The following is a 21,725-nucleotide window of genomic DNA, read 5'->3' as shown; positions in this document are numbered from 1 at the left end:
TAATTTATAGTATTCATTTCATAACTAGGAACAAAAAAACTGGTAGTTCTTTACAATTTTTTTTACAATAATTGTCCTATTATTTAAAGTAGTTACCGGATGTTCTTCAAATACACGCCTCTTTGTAATATAATATATCATTATCAGAATATGTCGTTTCATGGTCAAAATTTTTTGTTTATAAGAAGACTTTTACAAAAAATTATTTTATTTATCCATTTACCTTAATGATCGGTTTAAAAGGTTTATTATTAAAACTAAGGACATATCCGTTAAGGTCTTTTTTACTTCCTCTACAGACGAGAAAATAAGTCGTAATTATTGCCGTAAAATAAGTAAACAGTAAAAAAGCTGAGATAGTCTAGTGGTTAAAACGTGCGTTGGCCTTGTATTCGACAGGTGTAGTGTTCGATTCTTGGGCATACACTTCTAATTTTTCAGAGTTATGTGCATTTTAAGCGACAATAACTTGAAATACTTGTGTAAATTCAACCCCTAAGGCAATAAAATAGGATTTTGAAAGTGCAGTCTAGTCTAGTTATTATTATAAAGATATTATAATGAAGGTTAATAGTTGAATAATAATAATTGCCTGCAGTAGATGTACGTAGTTGGATGCAACAGCGGCATCGTGTAGTTGAACCTTGATATTGAGAGGCGAGAAACTGGTTGTTCAAGGCGTTGGAAATCGTGGATAATTATAATTCTTACTTAGCACGTGCTTGTGACTTTTCTCAAGTTCTAATTATAATTAAAACATCTGATTTTAATGAGATATTTCATTATACTAATTTTAAGTTATAACTTACGTACCTATTTTATTTTATTTTATTTTTATTTTATTATAAAGGCACACAAAACAGGTTTCAGCTATAAATGGTCCAAATAAAAATAAAAAACAATAGATTAAGATCTAAGCGGTAACCCTAAATATGTGTACACAACAATTCTTAAATAAATATATGCACTAACTAACTGATAAGATACAATTTATTAAAACACAGAAAAAAGAAATACAAGAAAATTAACTATGAAAATTACCTAAGTATATTTTAATTGGTATACCTATACTTTGTATTAATACTGAATACAATAGCTATAATAATAACTTCACTATCCCATCATTATATTATTTATCGAGACTAAACAATCGACCAGGTTTCACTCCGTCTTTATATCGTTATATATCTATCGTCTTTATATCTTATACCCCTATTTCATCCCTTTAGGGGTTGAATTTTCAAAAATCCTTTCTTAGCGGATGCCTACGTCATAATAGCTATCTGCATGCCAAATATCAGCCCGATCCGTGAAGTAGATAGATTGAGCTGTGCGTAGATAGATCAGTCAGTCAGTCAGTCACCTTTTCCTTTTATATGTTTAGAAGACTTTAGATCATAAAAATATAGATTTAAACTAAAATGTTGATATAATTACTGGACACTGTTGGAATGGGGGGGGGGGGGGGGGGGGTTTACAATAGGTTTTTAACAACCTCGTGGGAACTCTTTGATTTTCCGGGATTAATATAGCCTGTATGTCTAATTGATTATCCCACTCTCCAGGTTTTCAACCCGTGCAAAAAGTTACGACGATCCGCTTCTCCGTTGCGATGTGATTGAAGGACCAACCAACAAACAAACATCGCATTTATTATTATGGGTAGTTCGTATTGCTTCCTTCATAGAACTTGTAAGGAATTCATATTCTTGCAGCTGCGTACGATCTTGAACTTGTTTTTTTCTCTGATTTTATTGTAAGTAGACTTCGTTCGTGTACCTAGGTACCTACCTGTTCTAGGTTCTATTTTAATGACGTTTGACTAGGTAGATTATGGAATTTCAATTGTTGCACAGTCCACAGTTGGGTTGGAAATTGGAATGCAACTCTTGTTTATTTTTTTACCGACTTCAAAAAAGGAGCAGGTTCTCAATTCGACTGGATATTTTTTTTTTAAATTGTTTTTGTATGTTTGTTACGCGATTACTCCGTCCGCTATGAACCGATTTTGATGATTCTTTTTTATGCCTTTAATGTACTTAGACAAAGTAATATTAAGATCGCTCATTTAGTAAGTAGGTAATAGGTATTCTAAGTATTGCCTATATTTACTTTGCAACCGACTCGTAGGCTATTTACTATTACTTAGGTCACAGATGCTAGCCCAAATGGTGCAAGGTAATGAGTATACAAGCAAGTATTTAATGCAACGCCAGGACAAACAATTCATTAGTTGCATAACACTTAAGTATTGACAAGACATTATCAGTAATAAATATTTGTATTTTATTACCTACCTATAAGACTTTAGGTTTTGTGTTTTATTTATATTCGACCTATTCCTGCCTCTCACCTTTCCACACTATGTTAGGTGAAAAGCAAACAGGTTACCCACCTGCGCCTGCGCCGGCAATTACAGCCGAGCGTACTGCGTCACCTTAACAAAGGATTTTTGATAATAAAACAGGGGTTTCGAAATTTGTGTAGTCCACGCGGACGAAGTCGCGAGCATTTAAGCTAGTGTATTATAATTGTAATGCAATCTGGCAAATAAACAAATTTTTTTTAAATATGGATAGGCCATCGCGTGGACGTCTAGTTTAGAGACTTATGATTAGATAAATAGTAGTAATCATGTTAATTGTACATTTATCCACATACATAATCCGTTGTAGTTGACCTCCAACACGACGAGGTGCCGGACATTGACCGGCCGGTACAGCGGCCCTGACCATCGTCCAAGAGCGTGCACTTATTTATATTTTACTAGCAGTTGCCCGCGACTTCGTCTGCGTAAAATTTCTGGTTTCTAGAATAGAATAGAATAATGTTTATTCGAGGTATATAGGTGGTACATGGTGTAGGCAATATCGTCCTGTACAGCAGTGCAACACCTCGAACAATTAGGCCACTCAGCTTGTGTTGAGACGTCGCGTCGGACCCCTCAGACACAAACCTCTAGACTCTAGAGCAAACCATCTGAGATACCAGACGCCCCAACGCTGATTTTCAGTGACCGCCTTTTAAATATTACCTAAACGTCAGTGGCATAGAATATATAAAGTTGGCGAATAAATGGATAAATAAAATGAAAAAAAGTATTTAGAGTTTTTAAATTTAAAGTGATTTAGGACATAAAAGAAGAAATAAGAAATAATACATTGTTTCTCATAAGATCTTAAATTTTCCTGCTGCAAAAGGCCTCACTTACCTACTTACTCATTCTCACCTTAAGGCACGGTACCCAGAATACCTAAATGGCAATTTTCATATCTCTATCTTCAAAAACATAGGATTTTCATATAACTTTTCAACCCTCATTTCACCCCCTTAGGGGGAGAAATACCTACCCCCTAGAAAGATTCAAATTTCAAGTAAAAATAACAATAGTTAAAACTTTTCAATAAAAACTTTCCTAACTACAGTTCCTGAGATTTCCTGATTAGTCAGTCAGTCAGTCAGTCAGTCAGTCAGTCAGTGAGTGAGTGGTATTTCGCTATTATACATTTAGAAGATACACTATTCTATGTATCTATAACATGTAATTTTTTTTATGTTTCACTAGCCGCGAGCCGCGACTTCGTCAGTGCGAGAGTCTGATTCGCACTTGACCGGTTTTTGTACCTATTCTCCTCCCTCTATTACATTCTACACCCTCTCGCACTGCCAAGGGTCACTGGTAGAGATCTCCCATAGAGATAAGTGCGTTCCTGTCCACTTTTACTCTCTTTTTCTCTTTATTGTAAATGTTTTTGTTTCAAATTATATTAAATTGATAACTACTGTAAACGGTTTTGAAAAATCTCGTGGAAACTCTTTGATTTTCCGGAATAAAAATAGCCTATGCCACTCTCTAGGTCTATAACTATAGCCACCCATGCAAAAAGTTACAAACAATCAATGAGGTTTGCGTTGAAACAATCAAAGAGTTCCCACAGGATTATTAAAAAACTATTTGTGTAGTCCACGCGAACGAAACCGTGGGCATCAGCTAGTCTGGTGAAAAAGTGGCGATAGCCTAGTACTTAGTTACCTTCCCCGGGATGTAAGCTAACTCTGTACCAAATTTCATCAAAATCGGTTAAACTATCGGGCCGTAAAAAGCTAGTAGGCAGACAGACAGACATTCACACTTTCGTATTTATAATATTACTAGCTTACGCTCGCGACTTCGCCCGCGTGGACTACACAAATTTCAAACCCCTATTTCACCCCCTTTAGGGGTTGAATTTTCAAAAATCTTTGCTTAGCGAATGCCTACGTCATAATAGCTATCTGCATGCCCAGCCCGATTCATCCAGTAATTTGAGCTGTACGCTGATAGATCAGTCAGTCAGTCAGTCACCTTTTCCTTTTATATATTTAGACATATTTTGACGACCTCCCTGGCGCAGTGGTGAGCGCTGTGGTCTTAATAGTGGGAAGTCCCGGGTTCGATTCCTGGCAGGGGTTTGGAATTTTATAATTTCTAAATTTCTGGTCTGGTCTGGTGGGAGGCTTCGGCCGTGGCTAGTTACCACCCTACCGGCAAAGCCGTGCCGCCAAGCGATTTAGCGTTCCGGTACGATGCCGTGTAGAAACCAAAGGGGTATGGGTTTAATAAAAACTGCCATACCCCTTCCCGGTTAGCCCGCTATCATCTTAGACTGCATCATCACTTACCACCAGGTGAAATTGCTAACTTGTATCTGAATAAATTAAAAAAAAAAAAATATATAAGACGAAAATACACGAAGCCTAAAACCAGACAGACGCTGCTTAGGTAACGTGTTAATGTTTTTATGTAATAAAAAATGTATATTAATGAGTTTGTACATTGTACAAGCCGACGGCATTGAACTTGACCCGCTACACTACTGACTGACTTGCGTCACACGACGCGACAGGTTGACGTGGCAATCTAGGTACGAGGCGGGCCCGCACGTCACCCGCGCCCGCACGCGCCGGGGCCGGGCGGGTGTGCGGGGTGCGGGGTGTTCTCTCCTCGATCACCATCTTGTCCTGACGCGTACTATACTTATATACGTACGTTATATTTACATACATTGCGATTTCCGTCAACAGTTTTTTTAACGAATAGGTACTTACTACCACAATTCACACCAACAAAACGTCGAGGCTTGGACGTCACTGGGAGACGTTAAATGTTCCTACAATTGACGCTACGTGACCTATGAATAGACAATTTTTCTTTGATTTCACGTCACCCACAGTTGACATACCTTGATTCAGGATCAAACCGAGAGTTGCCTCACTCTAGTTCACTCTTTCGCTCAAACCTAATATCACCATGACATCATTATTTTACAAATTTACCATGAAGAGCTGGCGCGCACCGCGCACCGCGCACGGTGCGGTGAGTTGCGGTGCGTTTTCCGCCAAATTTGAATTTTATTCTATCGAAATCCGATGCGGAATTAATTCCGCAGTGCGCGCGCTTCTATGTAGTTCTATAGTTCACATATTTTGCGGAAATTTTCCGTGGTGCGCGCTAGCTCTTATTTATTTAAAGAATTCACTCCAGTTCGCGTTTTCCCACATACTTATTGGAATTTATATATTAAAACAAGAGAGTAGCAACAGAACATAGCCATAAGAGCACAACAAGAGAGCGGGGCGCCGCGGGGAGATATTCGTCGAGATATTCCTTTGTTCGCCGCTCGCAGCTTCCCACTGCAATCATATTGGACGGCGATATTCTGCCGACTGCCGACATACTCTACATACTATGCCAGATTGTTGTGACCGGATGCATCTACGAGTATATCTTATTGTATTACTAGATAATGCCCGCGACTTCATCCGCGTGGATTTAGATTTGAAAATCCCTTGGGAACTCTTTAATTTTCCGGGATAAAAAGTAGCCTATGTCCTTTCACGGGATGTAAGTTAACTCTGTAGCAAATTTCATCAAATTCGGTTGAACTGTTGGGCCGTGAAAAGCTAGCAGACAGACAGACACAATTTCAGATTACTAGACTAGCGACCCGCCCCGACCTCGCATGGGTGCACATTGCTAACTAAGTTATGTGGTGCAAGTGTTGTTAGTTTGTTATAATATTAATTTATATGTTAGAGCCTCGATAGCTCAACGGTTAAAGGAGCGGACTGAAAACCGAGAGGTCTCCGGTTCAAATCCCACCCGTTGCACTATTGTCGTACCTACTCCTAGCACAAGCTCTCTACGCTTTTGGAGGGGAAAGAGGAATATTAGTCAGCAATTAAGTTGGCTAATATTCTTTCAAAAAAAAAACAAAGGGATAAGACTGCATTCCCGATAAAAGCTCTCAGTCGGCTTGATGAACAAATTATATGCCATATAATGTGCCTATGTCATTCTCCAGGTCTTTAACTATACCCATGCAAAAATCACGTCGACCCGTTGCTCCATTACGACGTGATTGAAGGACAAACTAACAAACCAACAAAGCTTCATATTTACATTAATAATATGGGTAGTGATTGAAGAAGATAGAACATCAATTTGACTAGAAATCAGTCAGTTGGAAGCGACTCTACCACTGAATTGAAATATACATTCTATTGAGACGCAGTACAGTAAGGAGGCAACAATCTAGTATTAAAAAGCAAATAATAATATTGTTTCAATGATTCCATTGTTATAAAAACGATCGATCTCCCTATTAAGACTTAGGAAAATGAAATACTTTTCTATTATTAATATAATAGTAAGGTAATAATGAAAAGCAATATTATTACAGCTATAAGCCGCAATGTGAGCCGGAGGGTGCGAGAAGAGGAAAATTTCTTTTCTCGGCAAATATATATTTGCGGGTCTCATGAATTGCGCCCAGCTGTAGATTTACTTTCAATTAATATCCTGTAAATAGTTTGAGCGGTGATAGCTCAGTGGTTAACACGTCGCGTCGGTCTCATATTACAATCCTGTCATAAGAATGTGTCGCTCTTATAATGAATTTGTTAAGCTGGATTTAGATATAAATATTTTTGATCACAGATTTCCAATCTTCTTTAGAAAAAAATTTTAAATAATTAAAAAAAAAAATGTAACATATTTCTATTTAAATATTTTATTAATTATTAGGCTATTGTTTATTGTTATCTAAAGTTTGCGTGCTTTTTTTTAAACTTTGGTTATGCTGTGCAACCATTTAGGATTACAATAAGGACGAAACTTTGTATTATGGAATTAGGTTATAATTATTATTGTAATCTGTTTTGGACGCCAATAAATAAATAAAATTAAATTCGGGGGGGCTGGGTTCGATCCCGGGCACGCACCTATAACTTTTCAGAGAAATATGCGTTTTTAACCGACTTCAAAAAAAGGAGGAGGTTCTCAATTCGTCGGAATCTTTTTTTTTTTTTTTTTTTTATGTATGTTCCCCGATTACTCGAAGACGCCTGGACCGATTTTGAAAATTCTTTTTTTGTTTGAAAGGGTATAGTTCAAAGTTGGTCCCATTTCAATTTGGTGAAGATCTGATGAACATCTTCGAAGATAGATACTGGAACTCCTCAACGGATAAGAGTAAATTGCTCGCGATCAGTGTAATAGCTTAGTAAACAGTAGATTTTTAACCAGTCATAGCATAACTCCATGGGGCCACTAAAAATTGTGAAATAAAAAAAAATTTCAAAAAAAATAAAAACCGACTTCGATACACAAACACTAAAAATTGAAAAATAATTTAATTTATTACCGAATATATTATGTATACAAGAGTTAATATAGTTCGATAATAATATTTTTTGGGGTCGGTGCCAATGAGGTGCCATTGTGGAGTCTCATAAAAATATGAAGTCTAGACGATTCGCGCAGCTAAAGCTAATTGGCACCGGCACCAAAAAGTATTATTATCGAACTAAATTAACTCTTGTATACATAATATATTCGGTAATAAATTAAATTATTTTTCAATTTTTAGTGTTTGTGTATCGAAGTCGGTTTTTATTTTTTTTGTAAAAAAATTTAAGCAACTAAATATCACTAATAGGTGCCAAAATTCCTCAGTGCTTGAAGACCAAAGTCTTCGAACAGTGCGTGTTGCCAGTGATGACATTTGGATCCGAGACATGGTCGCCTATGAGCTAACTATGAGCCTCATAAGAAAGCTCAGAGTCACTCAGCGGGCGATGGAGAGAGCTATGTGCAGAGTTACTCTAAGGTGATCAAATCACAAATAAGGTGATCCGTAGGAGAACTAGAGTAACCGACATAGCTCAGCGGGTTGCGAAGCTGAAGTGGCAATGGGCAGGGCACATAGTTCGTAAAACCGATAGACGTTGGGGTCCCAAGGTGCTGAAATGGCGACCTCGCACCGGAAGACGCAGTGTTGGAAGACCCCCCACTAAGTGGACGGACGACATCAAACGAGTCGCAGGGAGCCGCTGGATGGCGGCGGCGCAAGACCGTGGCGTGTGGAAGTCCCTACAAGAGACCTATGTCCCACAATGGATGTCTTATGTCCAGCAGTGGACGTCTATCGGTTGATGATGATGATGAACCACTAGGCTACGATAGTGCTGAATTGCAGTTACAAGTAAGAAAATTGAATTTCATAGCGAAAAGACGCCATGAGTTTTCTCAAGGAAAAACGGCTAATCCTTTATTTGTGCTCGGCTTGGCTTATTGGTGCGCGTAACGCCCAGATTAGGGATAAATCCGTTTCGCCGTAATCGTATCCGACTCGCAACGGGCGTCCGTTCGTTAAGCGTTATACTTTGCTCTTGTTAGTTCCACGTCTCAATGTCGGGTTGACTGCTCTCGTTTACCAAACACGGCTTTATGGGCATAAAAATAAAATTTGTTTACCAGTTCAAAGATTGGCTTTATATACCAAGAATGTGTACTGTACGGCAATACGTATTTATAACCATTTACCGTCGCACAGCTATGGAATGAACCTCAGATCTTTTAGAAGTTATTTGTTTAATTTTCTACTAAATAAAACTTATTATAGTGTTAATGATTTTTTTAATGACAAATTTTAAATAATGCATGCATAGAAATAGACATTTGAATTATTAAAAACATTTAAATGATGAGTGATGACATAACAATATTAATGAAATTAGATAATTTATGAAGATAATTTAGAAATAATTTTGCACGCCATGCTTGGCAGGATATGTAACTGATTACCTAACTTTTAAGACCCCATGTAAATAATTTACATGTACCTACCATATCTGAGCAAAATAAATAAATGATTATGATTATGATTATTATGCCAAACTAGACTAGATGATGACCGCGACTTCGTCCGCGTGGATTTAGGTTTTTACGGTTCCGTAGCCAAATAGCAAAAAACGGAACCCTTATAGATTCGTCATGTCTGTCTGTCTGTTTGTCCGTCCGTATGTCGCAGCCACTTTTTTCCGAAACTGACTTTCATCAACTGATTTACACACAAAAATAGAAAAAAAAATTGGGGGTTCCCCATAAGTACTTAGAACTGAAACTCAAACAAATTTTTTTCATCAAAACCATACCGATCTAATGGATAGGTCTTCAAAAATGATATTGAGGTTTCTTATATCATTTTTTAGGGTTCCGTACCTCAAAAGGATCACTTTGTTGTATGTCTGTCTGTCTGTCAAGAAACCTAGAGGGTACTTCCCGTTGACCTAGAATCATGAAATTTGGCAGGTAGGTGGGTCTTATAGCTGGTTTTAGGGGAAAAATCTGAAAACCGTGAATTTGTGCTTACATCACACAAAAAAAAAATTGTTGTCATTAACTAATAATTCGTATTTTCAATTTTCGAAGTAAGATTACTATATCAAGTGGGGTATCATATGAAAGGGCTTCACCTGTGCATTCTAAAACAGATTTTTATTTATTTTTATGCATCATAGTTTTTGAGTTAAACTGCAAAATGTCGAAAAAATATGACTGGAGTACGGAACCCTCGTTGCGCGAGCCTGACTCGCACTAGGCCGGTTTTTTCTAAACTGAATAGTTTGCGCGAGAGACACTTCTAAAGTAGTAAAATGTGTCCCCCCCCCCCTGTAACTTCTAAAATAAGAGAATGATAAAACTAAAAAAAAAATATGATCTATGTACATTACCATACAAACTTCTACCGAAAATATAGTAAGTAGTTTTTGATTTATCGTGCAAAATGACACGCTATAACGAAAGAACAGATCAAAGTGATTTTTGCATGAATATAGGTAAAGACCTGAGGAGTAACATAGGCTACTTTTTATTCCGGAAAATCTAAGTTCCCATGGGCTTTCTAAATTCCTAAATCCACGCGGACGAAATCGGAGGCATCACCTAGTCTAAATATATAAAAGGAAAAGGAGACTGACTGACAGACTGATCTATCAACGCACAGCTCAAACTACTGGACGGATCGCGTTGAAATTAGGCATGCAGATAGAAATGCAACCCCTTAAGGGGTAAAATAGGGGTTTGAAATTTGTGTAGTCCACGCGGACGAAGTCGCGAGCATAAGCTAGTTCCGTATAAATCATCATTATAATAATGAGTGCGTGTTTTCCCGCGCTAATTCCATCGAGCAACACTCCAACGAATATTAATCTCCTCCCCTAATTGCATTACGAGAACCTGAGCCCGAGCCGGCCCAAATACGCAGTACTTATCTACTTAAGTTTGTTTTTTAGGGTTCCGTAGCCAAATGGCAAAAAACGGAACCCTTATAGATTCGTCATGTCTGTCTATCTGTCTGTCTATCTGTCAAGAAACCTACAGGGTACTTTCCGTTGACCTAGAATCATGAAATTTGGCAGGTAGGTAGATCTTATAGCTGACATTTGGGAAAAAATCTGAAAACCTTGAATTTAGGTTTACATCACAAAAAAAAATTAAATTGTGGTCATGAACTAATAATTAGTACTTATTTTAAATTTTCGAAGTATGATAACTATATCAAGTGGGGTATCATATTAAAGGTCTTCACCTGTACATTTTAGAACAGATTTTTATTTATTTTTATATATCATAGTTTTTGAATTATCCTGCAAAATGTCGAAAATATACGACTGTAGTACGGAACCCTCATTGCGCGAACCTGACTCGCACTTGGCCGGTTTTTCTTTACTAAGTTATTTGATACCTAATTTATCTTATCATCATCATCAACAACCGATAGACGTCCACTGCTGGACATACGTCTCTTGTGGGGTCTTGCGCCGCCTGAATCCAGCGGCTCCCTGCGATTCGCCTGATGTCGTCCGTCACCTAGCGCTTTCCCATTCCAGCACATTGCGACTACAACGTCTGTGAGTTTTTCGAATTACGTGCCCTGCCCATTGCCAATTATTCAGCTTCGCCACGCGCTGAGCTATGTGGGTTACTCTAGTTCTCCTATGGACCTCCTCATTCCTGATTTGATCACGTAGAGAAACTCCGCACATAGCTCTCTCCATCGCCCGCTGAGTGACTTTGAGCTTTCTTATGAGGCCCATAGTTAGAACAATAAATTATTATCTGATACAACCTAACCATGGATTTGTGCTCATATATCTTAATTATGCAATTGTCACTCAAACTACAACTAAAAAAAGTATAAAGGGGATATTTTTATCTAACAAATCAGACTAATTGGGAACTTTTAACGGTTCATCAATTACTGGGCCAAACGATGTATGGGAGATGGTCGGTCTCTTATTGACACTAATTTGTAAAAATATTATACTACTTAGTCAATTAATTAGTTGTAGATTAAGCATCAGTCGTCACGCCAGTAATAGTTTTAGTTTGCCAGGTTTTATACAATTATAAGTAAATGCAACCGCATTAGTACCAACGTATGTAATGGTAGTGTTAGATTTAGATGCAAATTGATGCGATCTCCATGAAACTGCACAAGTAGGAATATGTATAAAGATATTATAATAAGTGCTTCTTGTATTGTCTCCGTACTTATACGTATACATGCGTAGCTTCACGTAGCACACAGTCTACGCCGTAATCCAGAAGGGACGTTGATGTATGGCGTGTCAATATAGATCACCCTGCCACGTAGCACATGCTGTTTAATATGCTACGGACGCATGATAGAGGCGGACAAGCGTAGGTACAGTACGCGACAGGTCGAGATGGCAGTTAGGGAGGAGACGTCCCGCACACCCGCACAGCCCCCTAGCTAACCCGGTGCGGGTGTGCAGGGCGTCCCCCCCGCCTCATACCCCGATTGCTATCTCTACCTGTCGCGGACTATAACTGGCTTAAGGTGGATACGGATCTCATACAAAATGGATATGGGTGCAGTTGTGGACCTGAAAGTCGGCCTTCTACTGAGCACAAGTCTCCTATCAGAATGAAAAAGATTAGGCCATAGTCCGCCACACTGACCCATTACGGTAAAGTAAAGTAAAATATTATTTACTGTACACCAATACCAAAAAATAGAAATATAACAAAGATGTTTGCAAGTACAATAGGCGGCCTTATCGCTGAAATAGTACGGTTTGATATGATTATGGAGAACTCTCAAGCATGCAGGTTTTCTCATGAGGTTTTCCTTCACCGTTAAAACAAGTGATATTCAATTACCTAAAACGCACATAACTCCGAAAAGTTAGATGTGCGTGCCCGGGATCGAACCACCGACCCTCCAAATACACCGGCTCTTAACCACTAGGCTATCGCCGCTTGTCAGGCAATAAGTCGATGTGGACTTACAACGAAAGTCGAAAACTGTCAAAAGAGTGAAATATTCTTTAAACGCGAGAATAACTAATATCTTTTTTCGGATTTAGGTCCAGAATTTATTTTTAGAAAACTTAAGTCTAGATTAAATTGAATTCCAGACACGAGCTACGGTGTGTCTCGACTCTCGACTGCAAAACTAAACACAACTCGTTTAAAGTGCACAACTACTTGTAACAAGACACACATCAGGACAATGTGACGAACTTTCTACAAGTTCTAGCGGTGCTCAACTACTGCACTAGTCCTAGGTTATGTTGTAGATTCGTAACTACTATATTACATATTACATATTGATGATGCCCGCGACTTTGTCCGCGTGGATTTAGACTGAAATCCAGTGAGAATTCTTTGATTTGCCGGGATCAAAAGTAGCCTATCATGCAAGGTATCTCTGTACCAAATTTCATCAAAATCGGTGAAAAGCTAGCAGACAGACAGACAGATAGACGGAGACATACAGCTACACTTTCGCATTATTATTTTGGATTCATGTTAACAAATTATTATTTTTTTAAGAAGAACCCAAGAGCGGTTTGCATTGTATTTTTCAGCCTTCACGTTAAATCGCATAAAATCCGCCATTTTGATTTTTCATGAATGTTATGTTCCCAGTGACACTCGCGCCGTCAAGATGAATCTATAGTGACATAGTGACGTATCATTTATCCAACAGAACGGACATAAATACAGGTACATTAATTCATAGTCTTGTGCAACTTATTTACTTCTTCTTACCCGACTGCGGCGAAGCCCAAAGGGAGGGTTATGTATTTGACCTATATGTATGTCCATTGCTATGTCCGCTTGTACTACTACTACTCAACGGCTCAACCGATTTTGATAAAGTACATACCCACATAAAATTCTTAAAAATCAAAATAGCGGATTTTAGGCGTTTAAATGGGCTGAGAACTGTGGCTGAAAAAGATGAAGAAGTGCAGTCCGGGGTTTTTTGAAAAAAAATAAAAAGATAACTTGCTTAGCCAATGTTCACTTAGCCTCATTCGGTGCTGGCTCAAAATTAAAAAGTAATTTAAAATACAATCCTCTTAAAAGAACAAGAAAGTCAAGTCGTCCTAACTTCGGAAATTGGTTGGGAGCGGAAAGGACATTGACGGACAAACCGCTTCTTAGTGGGGAGATTAAACCTCTTGGAAAATATTCGCATCAAAATTCCGACATTAACCCGAGTTTTGCACGCTATACATTGCGGGTTTGAAAAATACTAAATCACTAAAACTACAAGATAAGGAAAATGGTGGTTTCAAATAATAACCCAAGTTATTGCTATCGTTCTGATTACACAGGCATACCGCTGGTACACCGCTGCTTTAGACATAATTAAGTGGTCTAAAATCTATGTTATCCATCTATGATATATTATGATAGCATAATAGCCTCATCTGGTGACAGAAGGGCTGGCTCATTTTTTGCGCAACGGATCAGCCTGGCTGTCCAGCGTGGATATGCAGCCAGTATTCTTGGCACCATTCCACGCGGGCATGATTTGTATAGTAATTAGATAAATAAGGCTAGCTGTAAGTTTTATTGTAATATCGTTAAAAAATAATCTTAAATCTAAATGTCTAAATAAGGATTTTTAATTGGTAGAATTTTGTTCGTATTACATGCCCCTGTTTATATGAACACAAATATAATTTCATCCCGGTAAAGCGACGAAAAGAATTTCATTGAACCGAATGCTCAGTCCGCGCTAAGTGGCTCAAAGTGCCCATTTTGTCGACTCCAATTTCTAAAGTTACACGATTTGCTGACTCCACTGTCTTTGAAGTTTATCTCATACTTGTAGGATTCCGTAGTACAATCGTACAAATAAATAGGTATACTTAAGTAAAAGAACTTAAGCATTTTAAAAAAAAAGGTAGGTATTTAAAGAAATTCTGTGGAAACTATTTGATTTTCCGGGATAAAAAGTAGCACATGTCTTTAACTCCTATCCATCCAAAGAAAATATAACGTCGATCCGATGCTCCTTTACGATGTGATTGAAGGACAAACTAACAAACAAGGTGGTGTTCCCATTAGATTACAACATGGGGTTAGTCAAGGGGCGGATCAACAAATTCCTGAAAGGCCGGCAACGCATTGGTGGTTCCTCTGGTACTGCAAATGTTCATAGGCGGCGGTAATCACTTAACATCAAGTGACCCACCTGCACGTTTGCTAGCCATTTTAAAATAAACAAACACGTTTTCGCATTAATAATATTAGTAGTGATGGATATCACTTTATGTTACGATAGTTTTTCTTTTTAAACTCAAAAATAGTACAACTTTTTATTTTTTAAGACCTACCTACCTGCCAAATTTCATGATTCTAGGTCAACGGGAAGTACCCTGTAGGTTTCTTGACAGACAGACAGACAGACAAAAAAGTGATTCTATAAGGGTTCCGATTTTCCTTTTGAGGTATGGAACCCTAAAAACCAAAGAAAATCATAAGTTATGGGTATTTACCCCAAGCTTCGGTGTTCCCGTGACCCATCACCCAGTCGCCAGCGCAGCGCAGGAGCGCCGTGGGGTTTTAGTGGGTATTCTGGTCGCCTCTCGGCCGGCGAGTCCCACACACCCTGCCCGTTCACGGGAGCGATGCGTAAATGCATTTCCCAACGATAAAAAAAAAGCTAGTAGTGATAATGGCACCGGAAATAGGTTATGGCACAGCGCCGCATCCGACGGCGCCGGATGCGGGGCCGGTATTGGCGGCTAATGAGAACATGTCGGCTTTTCTTTTAAGCCTTAAGCTGTACAGTACTATCACTTTTATAAGTTACTAGTCAGTCAGTCAGCCTTTTCCTTTTATCTAAATATATAAAAGGAAAAGGTGACTGACTGACTGACTGACTGACTGACTGACTGACTGATCTATCAATGCACAGCTCAAACTACTGGACGGATCGGGCTGAAATTTTGCATGCAGATAGCGATTATGACGTAGGCATCCGCTAAGAAAGGATTTTTGAAAATTCAACCCCTAAGGGGGTTAAACAGGGGTTTGAAATTTGTGTAGTCCACGCGGACAAAGTCGCGAGCATAAGCTAGTAGATTTAGATAACAAAATGTACAAACCAGAGAGTAACAACATTTCGTAATAAAGTTTTAAAATTTCAATCTGTCGCGAATGCTTTGTTGTAAGCGAACAGTTTAATATTGCCGCCCGCCCTCCCGCCCGCCCTACCGCCCGCCCGCCCCCGCAGCCCGGCGGACATGCTCTCTTTCAGAGCAATGTAATTACTCTGACGGGCGGGAAACAGACATTTCCATACACCGATCACTACGCTTTATCCCACCAACACGTGTACGGCAGTTTATATTAAAACTAAATAAAAAAGCCTTTAATTTCTCGCTTTTATCCCAAACTTCCATAGTTTGGTATAATAAATGATAAAGTGTAACTGTCTGCTAGCTTTTTGTTGCGTGAACCTACACATACACATATTATAATTTAATGGTAATAAAAAGAATACCCGGCTGAGTTTGTTGTGGGCTCTTCTCAGATCTGGGCGAGTTTGGAACCTTCGTAGCTTAAGTTTACGTTGTTAATTATTATTACCATAACGTCATTATTATCTTACAAATCAACAGTTGACAATCAAAAAGTGTACGAATTATTTGACTTGACTTTGACTTATCTTATACCAACTTTCGTATTTATAATAGTAGATGTTGCCCGCGACTTCGTCCGCGTAAAATTTCTGGTTTCTCATGAGATCAGAAATTTTCTCGCTGCAAAAGGCCTCACCTACCTACTCACTCAGTCTTACCTTACAACCTTCGAACCCCCTTTCACCCCCTTAGGAATTTAGTTAGATCCTTTCTTATCTGATACCTACCCCTTAGAAAGAACCTACTTTTCAAATTTCAAGTAAAAATAACAATATTAGAAACTTTTCTATAAAAACTCTCCCCCCCCCCCCCCCTATTTTGACCACCCTTAAGGGGGGAAGTTCCCAAACTGACTTATATAGATTTTTATTAATTATTGAAACCTATTATCCTAAATATCGATTTTCACGTGTCTAACTTCAAAAACATAGGACTTTCATATAACCTTCGACACCCCCTGTAAAACCCTTAGGGGGAAAATTTTCAAAACCGTTTCCTAGCTGACACCTAAGTCCTAGAAGGAACTTACCTTCCAAATCCCAAGTTTGCAGGCTTTATACATCCTGAGATCTTGTGATTAGTCAGTGAGTGACTGGTATATATTTAGAAAGATAAGTGCGTGATGAAGAGTTTTTCGTAACAGAGCTCCGCACAGACATTTTGCCTTTATCCGTCAGCTGATGTAGGATAAAAATAGACTGTCGATAAATATGATTGCCGTGAAGCGAGCAGTTACCGCTACACGGCGATCCGTCTGCCGTCATGGCGCCGCGACTCACGGCGTCAATCACATACCAACTGCTAATTGATGGCGCAACTCACGCCTAGTCAAAGTCAAAGTCAAATGATTTATTCAAAATAGGTAATAAATTACTCGTATTGATGGTCTGGTATGGTGTTACATTTGTAAGATATAGTGGTGATAATTATTACGCAAACTTAAAACTAAAGCTACGAGGGTTCCAAACGCGCCCAGGTCTAAGAAGAGCCCACAACAAACTCAGCCGGGTAAACAGCAGCAGCCTAACTTGCGGAGTTATCGATAACATTTGTTAGTACAATAAAAGGAATAAAGCTTTTATTTAGGTACTAGCTGATGTTTAAAGAAATTTCACCGAAACTAAACTGAGACAGGTCAACTAGTCTTGTAGTCCATATTATATACATCATCATGATCAACCCATCGCTGGCTCACTACAGAGCACGGATCTCCTCTCAGAGTGAGAAGGATTTTGGCCATAGTCTACCATGCTGGCCATGTGTGGATTGGTAGACTTCACACACCTTTGAGAACATTATGGAGACTCAGGCATGCAGGTTTCCTCACGATGTTTTTCTTCACCGTTAAAGCAAGTAATATTTAATTACTTAAAACGCAAAAACTCCGAAAAGTTAAAGGCCCGGGATCAAACCCCCGACCTCCGACTAGAAGGCGGACGTCCTAACCACTAGACTGTCACGGCTACTAATCATGTTATCACGGCATATTATCTTCAAGGGAGACCTATTCCCGGAAATAATATTTCGAACCTACACGCATAGCCTACACTTTAGGAATGTGAATTCAACTGTAAGTATTATCCAAATGGATTTACAAAAGAAACCCTATTTTGTAAGTATTATCCGAATGGATTTACAAAAGAAACCCTATTTTGTAAGTGTTATCCGAACGAGTTTACAAAAGATACCCCATTTTGAAAGGTTGACTAGAGCCCCGACTTCCGCCCTCTCGATAGAATGTGAAACACCTCAATACAGCGCGCATTATTACAATAGTTTCCTATATTTGCTGGAATATAAAGAAATGTTTTTCCTATTACACTTTTAGGCCCTGGTAAAACAACACGCGACGGATCACACGACACCACGTCACACTTAACGCGTAGCTCAGTGAGGGCTCACACCACCAATAATGTTTGATGGCACACTACGTGATAGCAGCAGACGGTAGGATACAGGGTGTAACCAGAATGCTGGCAAAAACGAAGACAGGTGATAGAACTGATGATTACTGATATGATACCACAAAAGAAAATGCGAAAAAAAATCCATACTAATATTATAAATGCGAAAGTGTGTCTGTCTGTCTGTCTGTCTGCTAGCTTTTCACGGCCCATCTGTTCAAGCGATTTTGACAAAATTTGGTTCAGAGATAGCTTGCATCCCGAGGATGGACATAGGCTACTTTTTATCCCGGAAAATCAAAGAGTTCCTATGGGATTTTTAAAAACCTAAATCCACGCGGACGAAATCGTGGGCATCAGCTAGTATCCTATAATTTTAAAGGTCCATGAACATTGCGAAAGTAGGCCACTCGGAGTCAATGCCGCTTCGTAGGTGGGGCATTGACCCAAGTTTTGAACGCTATACATTGCTGGTTTGAAAAATATCAAATCACTAAAACCACAAAATGTGGCAAATGGTTATTGGTATTGGATTGTGTTTAGGTAGTATAACAATAAAGCTAAGTTTTTAACGTTCTGGTTCGGTATAATATCATTGTGGCAACCTGTTGCTTTTTTAAACTTTAAGAGTGTCTGGCAAGCGGTTGCCACCGTACTGTCTGGCAATGCATGACGTGATTTCTAATAGGTACTATTCCGAAAAATAAATAAAAAAAAGAGACTTTATGCTTTGACATAACATTTTTTATACCTTTACCTATTATCAGCTGTTATCTCCCAAAGCCACCATGATCCAAACTTCATTCTTTCCCCTAGTGTTGGGGATTATACGCAGAGAAACTTTCAGCTTTTATAAAATAACGAATGTCTGGCACTTAGTTGAGAGCCTCATTAAAGTCGCTGTCTCTGCCGTTACGCATTATCGTATCGCTCTTTCTATGACCAGAGCTGTATAATTTATCTCCTTCACACCCTAATAAAATACCTACAGCTTTATATAAAACCAATTTGAGGACCCCTCGCAGGAATATAAAATCTGAATATGATTTTCCTTGGGCTCTTTTCATCATATAACTCCTATATTGCGGGTAGAGCGTAAATTTTATGACTTCAGTGGCATAAGTTGGGATCGTTTTATCGAAAATCCAATAGATCAACTTTTCCAACAAATAAAAATATCATCGTTATCATCATGATCAACCCATCGCCGGCTCACTACAGAACACGGGTCTCCTCTCAGAGTGAGAAGGGTTTTGGCCATAGTCTACCACGCTGGCCATGTGCGGATTGGTAGACTTCACACACCTTTGAGAACATTATGGAGAACTCTCAGGCATGTAGGCTTCCTCACGATGTTTTCCTTTACCGTTAAAGCAAGTGATATTCAATTACTTAAAACGCACATAACTCCGAAAAGTTAGAGGTGCGTCCCCGGGATCGAACCCCCGACCTCCGATTACCTAGAAGGCGGACGTCCTAACCACGTGCTAAATATGCAGAACTTTTATTATTTAAGCGTCATGGCGGATTGGTTAGAGCAATTTAGACGTCAAGACTTATGTAGACCTTCATCCATCATTTTCAATCCCTTACAGCGAAGCAAAGGAAGGGTAAAATATTTAACAGTCTTTTTGAGTACTTAGAAAGCGGTAATAACCAAGTCACTGAGACGTCGACCTTCTATGTGACGGGACCAGGATTCAATTTCGGACATTTAAATATAAAAAGGTGACTGGCTGACTGAATGAATGATCTATCAACGCACAGCTAAAACTACTGGACAGATCGGGCTGAAATTAAGTATGCAGATAGCTATTATGACGTAGACCTCCGCTAAGAAAGAATTTTTGAGAATTCAATCCCCAAGGGGGTAAAATAGGGGGTTAGAATTAGTGTAGTCGCAGGCATACGCTAATCACTTTATAAACTACTAGCTGAAGCTCGCGACTTCGTCCACGTGGATTTAGGTTTTGTAAAAATCCCATGGGAACTCTTTGATTTTACGGGATAAAAAGTAGCCTATGTCCTTCCCCGGGATATAAGCTATCTCTGTACCAAATTTCATCAAACTCGGTTAAGCCATTGGGCCGTGAAAAGCTAGCAGACAGACACACAGAGAGATAAACAAGCAGACAGACACACTTTCGCATATCTAATATTAGTATGGATCAACAAAATGACTTCTGTATACTGTGCATAGGTATGATGTGTCTCCAAAAAGCAATGTCGGATAAATACTACAAGGTTTTGGACTCGGTAATTTGGAAGACCATTTTAAATCTCATTACCGTTTTCCCTAAATAACACTCGGAGGAATTACCCCAATCACGAATATTTCCAAAGAAAAGTATTCATAGAGAGCCCGGATATGGATTTCAATTACAATCTCTCGAAGGAGAGGTTATGAGTAGCTATTAATTAAGGACTTTGGCTCACCACTTAACCGGCGTAACATGACCTCTCAAATGTATGGGCGTAGTATGGGGAGCAGGGTTCAAGTTATGTTGGATTAGGTCTTAAAAAGCTTGATTCTGTAATGTTGGCAACCGTCATGCTGCACTCTCACCGACGCGCGACGGGCCTACCTTGGGGGTGCCGGCGTGGTGTCGCGCGGCGGCGGAGTGCGCGCGGCGCGTGGCGCGGTAGTGCAGCCGCCGCAGCGCGCCCCCCAGCCGCTCCGGCGACCCGTCCCCGCGGGCCACCGTCATGCTGCCCTCTCACCGACGCGCGACGGGCCTACCTTGGGGGTGCCGGCGTGGTGTCGCGCGGCGGCGGAGTGCGCGCGGCGCGTGGCGCGGTAGTGCAGCCGCCGCAGCGCGCCCCCCAGCCGCTCCGGCGACCCGTCCCCGCGGGCCACCGTCATGCTGCCCTCTCACCGACGCGCGACGGGCCTACCTTGGGGGTGCCGGCGTGGTGTCGCGCGGCGGCGGAGTGCGCGCGGCGCGTGGCGCGGTAGTGCAGGCCGCCGCAGCGCGCCCCCCAGCCGCTCCGGCGACCCGTCCCCGCGGGCCACCGTCATGCTGCCCTCTCACCGACGCGCGACGGGCCTACCTTGGGGGTGCCGGCGTGGTGTCGCGCGGCGGCGGAGTGCGCGCGGCGCGTGGCGCGGTAGTGCAGCCGCCGCAGCGCGCCCCCCAGCCGCTCCGGCGACCCGTCCCCGCGGGCCACCGTCATGCTGCCCTCTCACCGACGCGCGACGGGCCTACCTTGGGGGTGCCGGCGTGGTGTCGCGCGGCGGCGGAGTGCGCGCGGCGCGTGGCGCGGTAGTGCAGCCGCCGCAGCGCGCCCCCCAGCCGCTCCGGCGACCCGTCCCCGCGGGCCACCGTCATGCTGCCCTCTCACCGACGCGCGACGGGCCTACCTTGGGGGTGCCGGCGTGGTGTCGCGCGGCGGCGGAGTGCGCGCGGCGCGTGGCGCGGTAGTGCAGCCGCCGCAGCGCGCCCCCCAGCCGCTCCGGCGACCCGTCCCCGCGGGCCACCGTCATGCTGCCCTCTCACCGACGCGCGACGGGCCTACCTTGGGGGT

The 21,725-nt window shown here is 40.7% G+C and overlaps 1 protein-coding gene across 2 annotated transcripts in view; it reads right to left on the bottom strand.

The window, feature by feature from the left end:
- The window catches only part of LOC117983448 (uncharacterized), an 80,222-nt gene extending 59,310 nt beyond the window's left edge, over nucleotides 1-20,912 (bottom strand). For both annotated transcript variants that reach the window (XM_034970002.2, XM_069499526.1), the window contains exon 1: nucleotides 20,786-20,912. In XM_034970002.2, coding sequence (XP_034825893.2) covers nucleotides 20,786-20,908 — 123 coding nt within the window. In that variant the 5' untranslated portion in view covers nucleotides 20,909-20,912. The remainder of the gene's footprint in view (nucleotides 1-20,785) is intronic.
- Between the last annotated feature and the right edge of the window lie 813 nt (nucleotides 20,913-21,725).

This window comes from Maniola hyperantus, chromosome 7 (assembly GCF_902806685.2).
Source record: "Maniola hyperantus chromosome 7, iAphHyp1.2, whole genome shotgun sequence".
In the NCBI taxonomy this organism is placed as follows: domain Eukaryota; kingdom Metazoa; phylum Arthropoda; class Insecta; order Lepidoptera; family Nymphalidae; genus Maniola; species Maniola hyperantus.
This window is presented reverse-complemented; position numbering and strand designations above follow the sequence as displayed.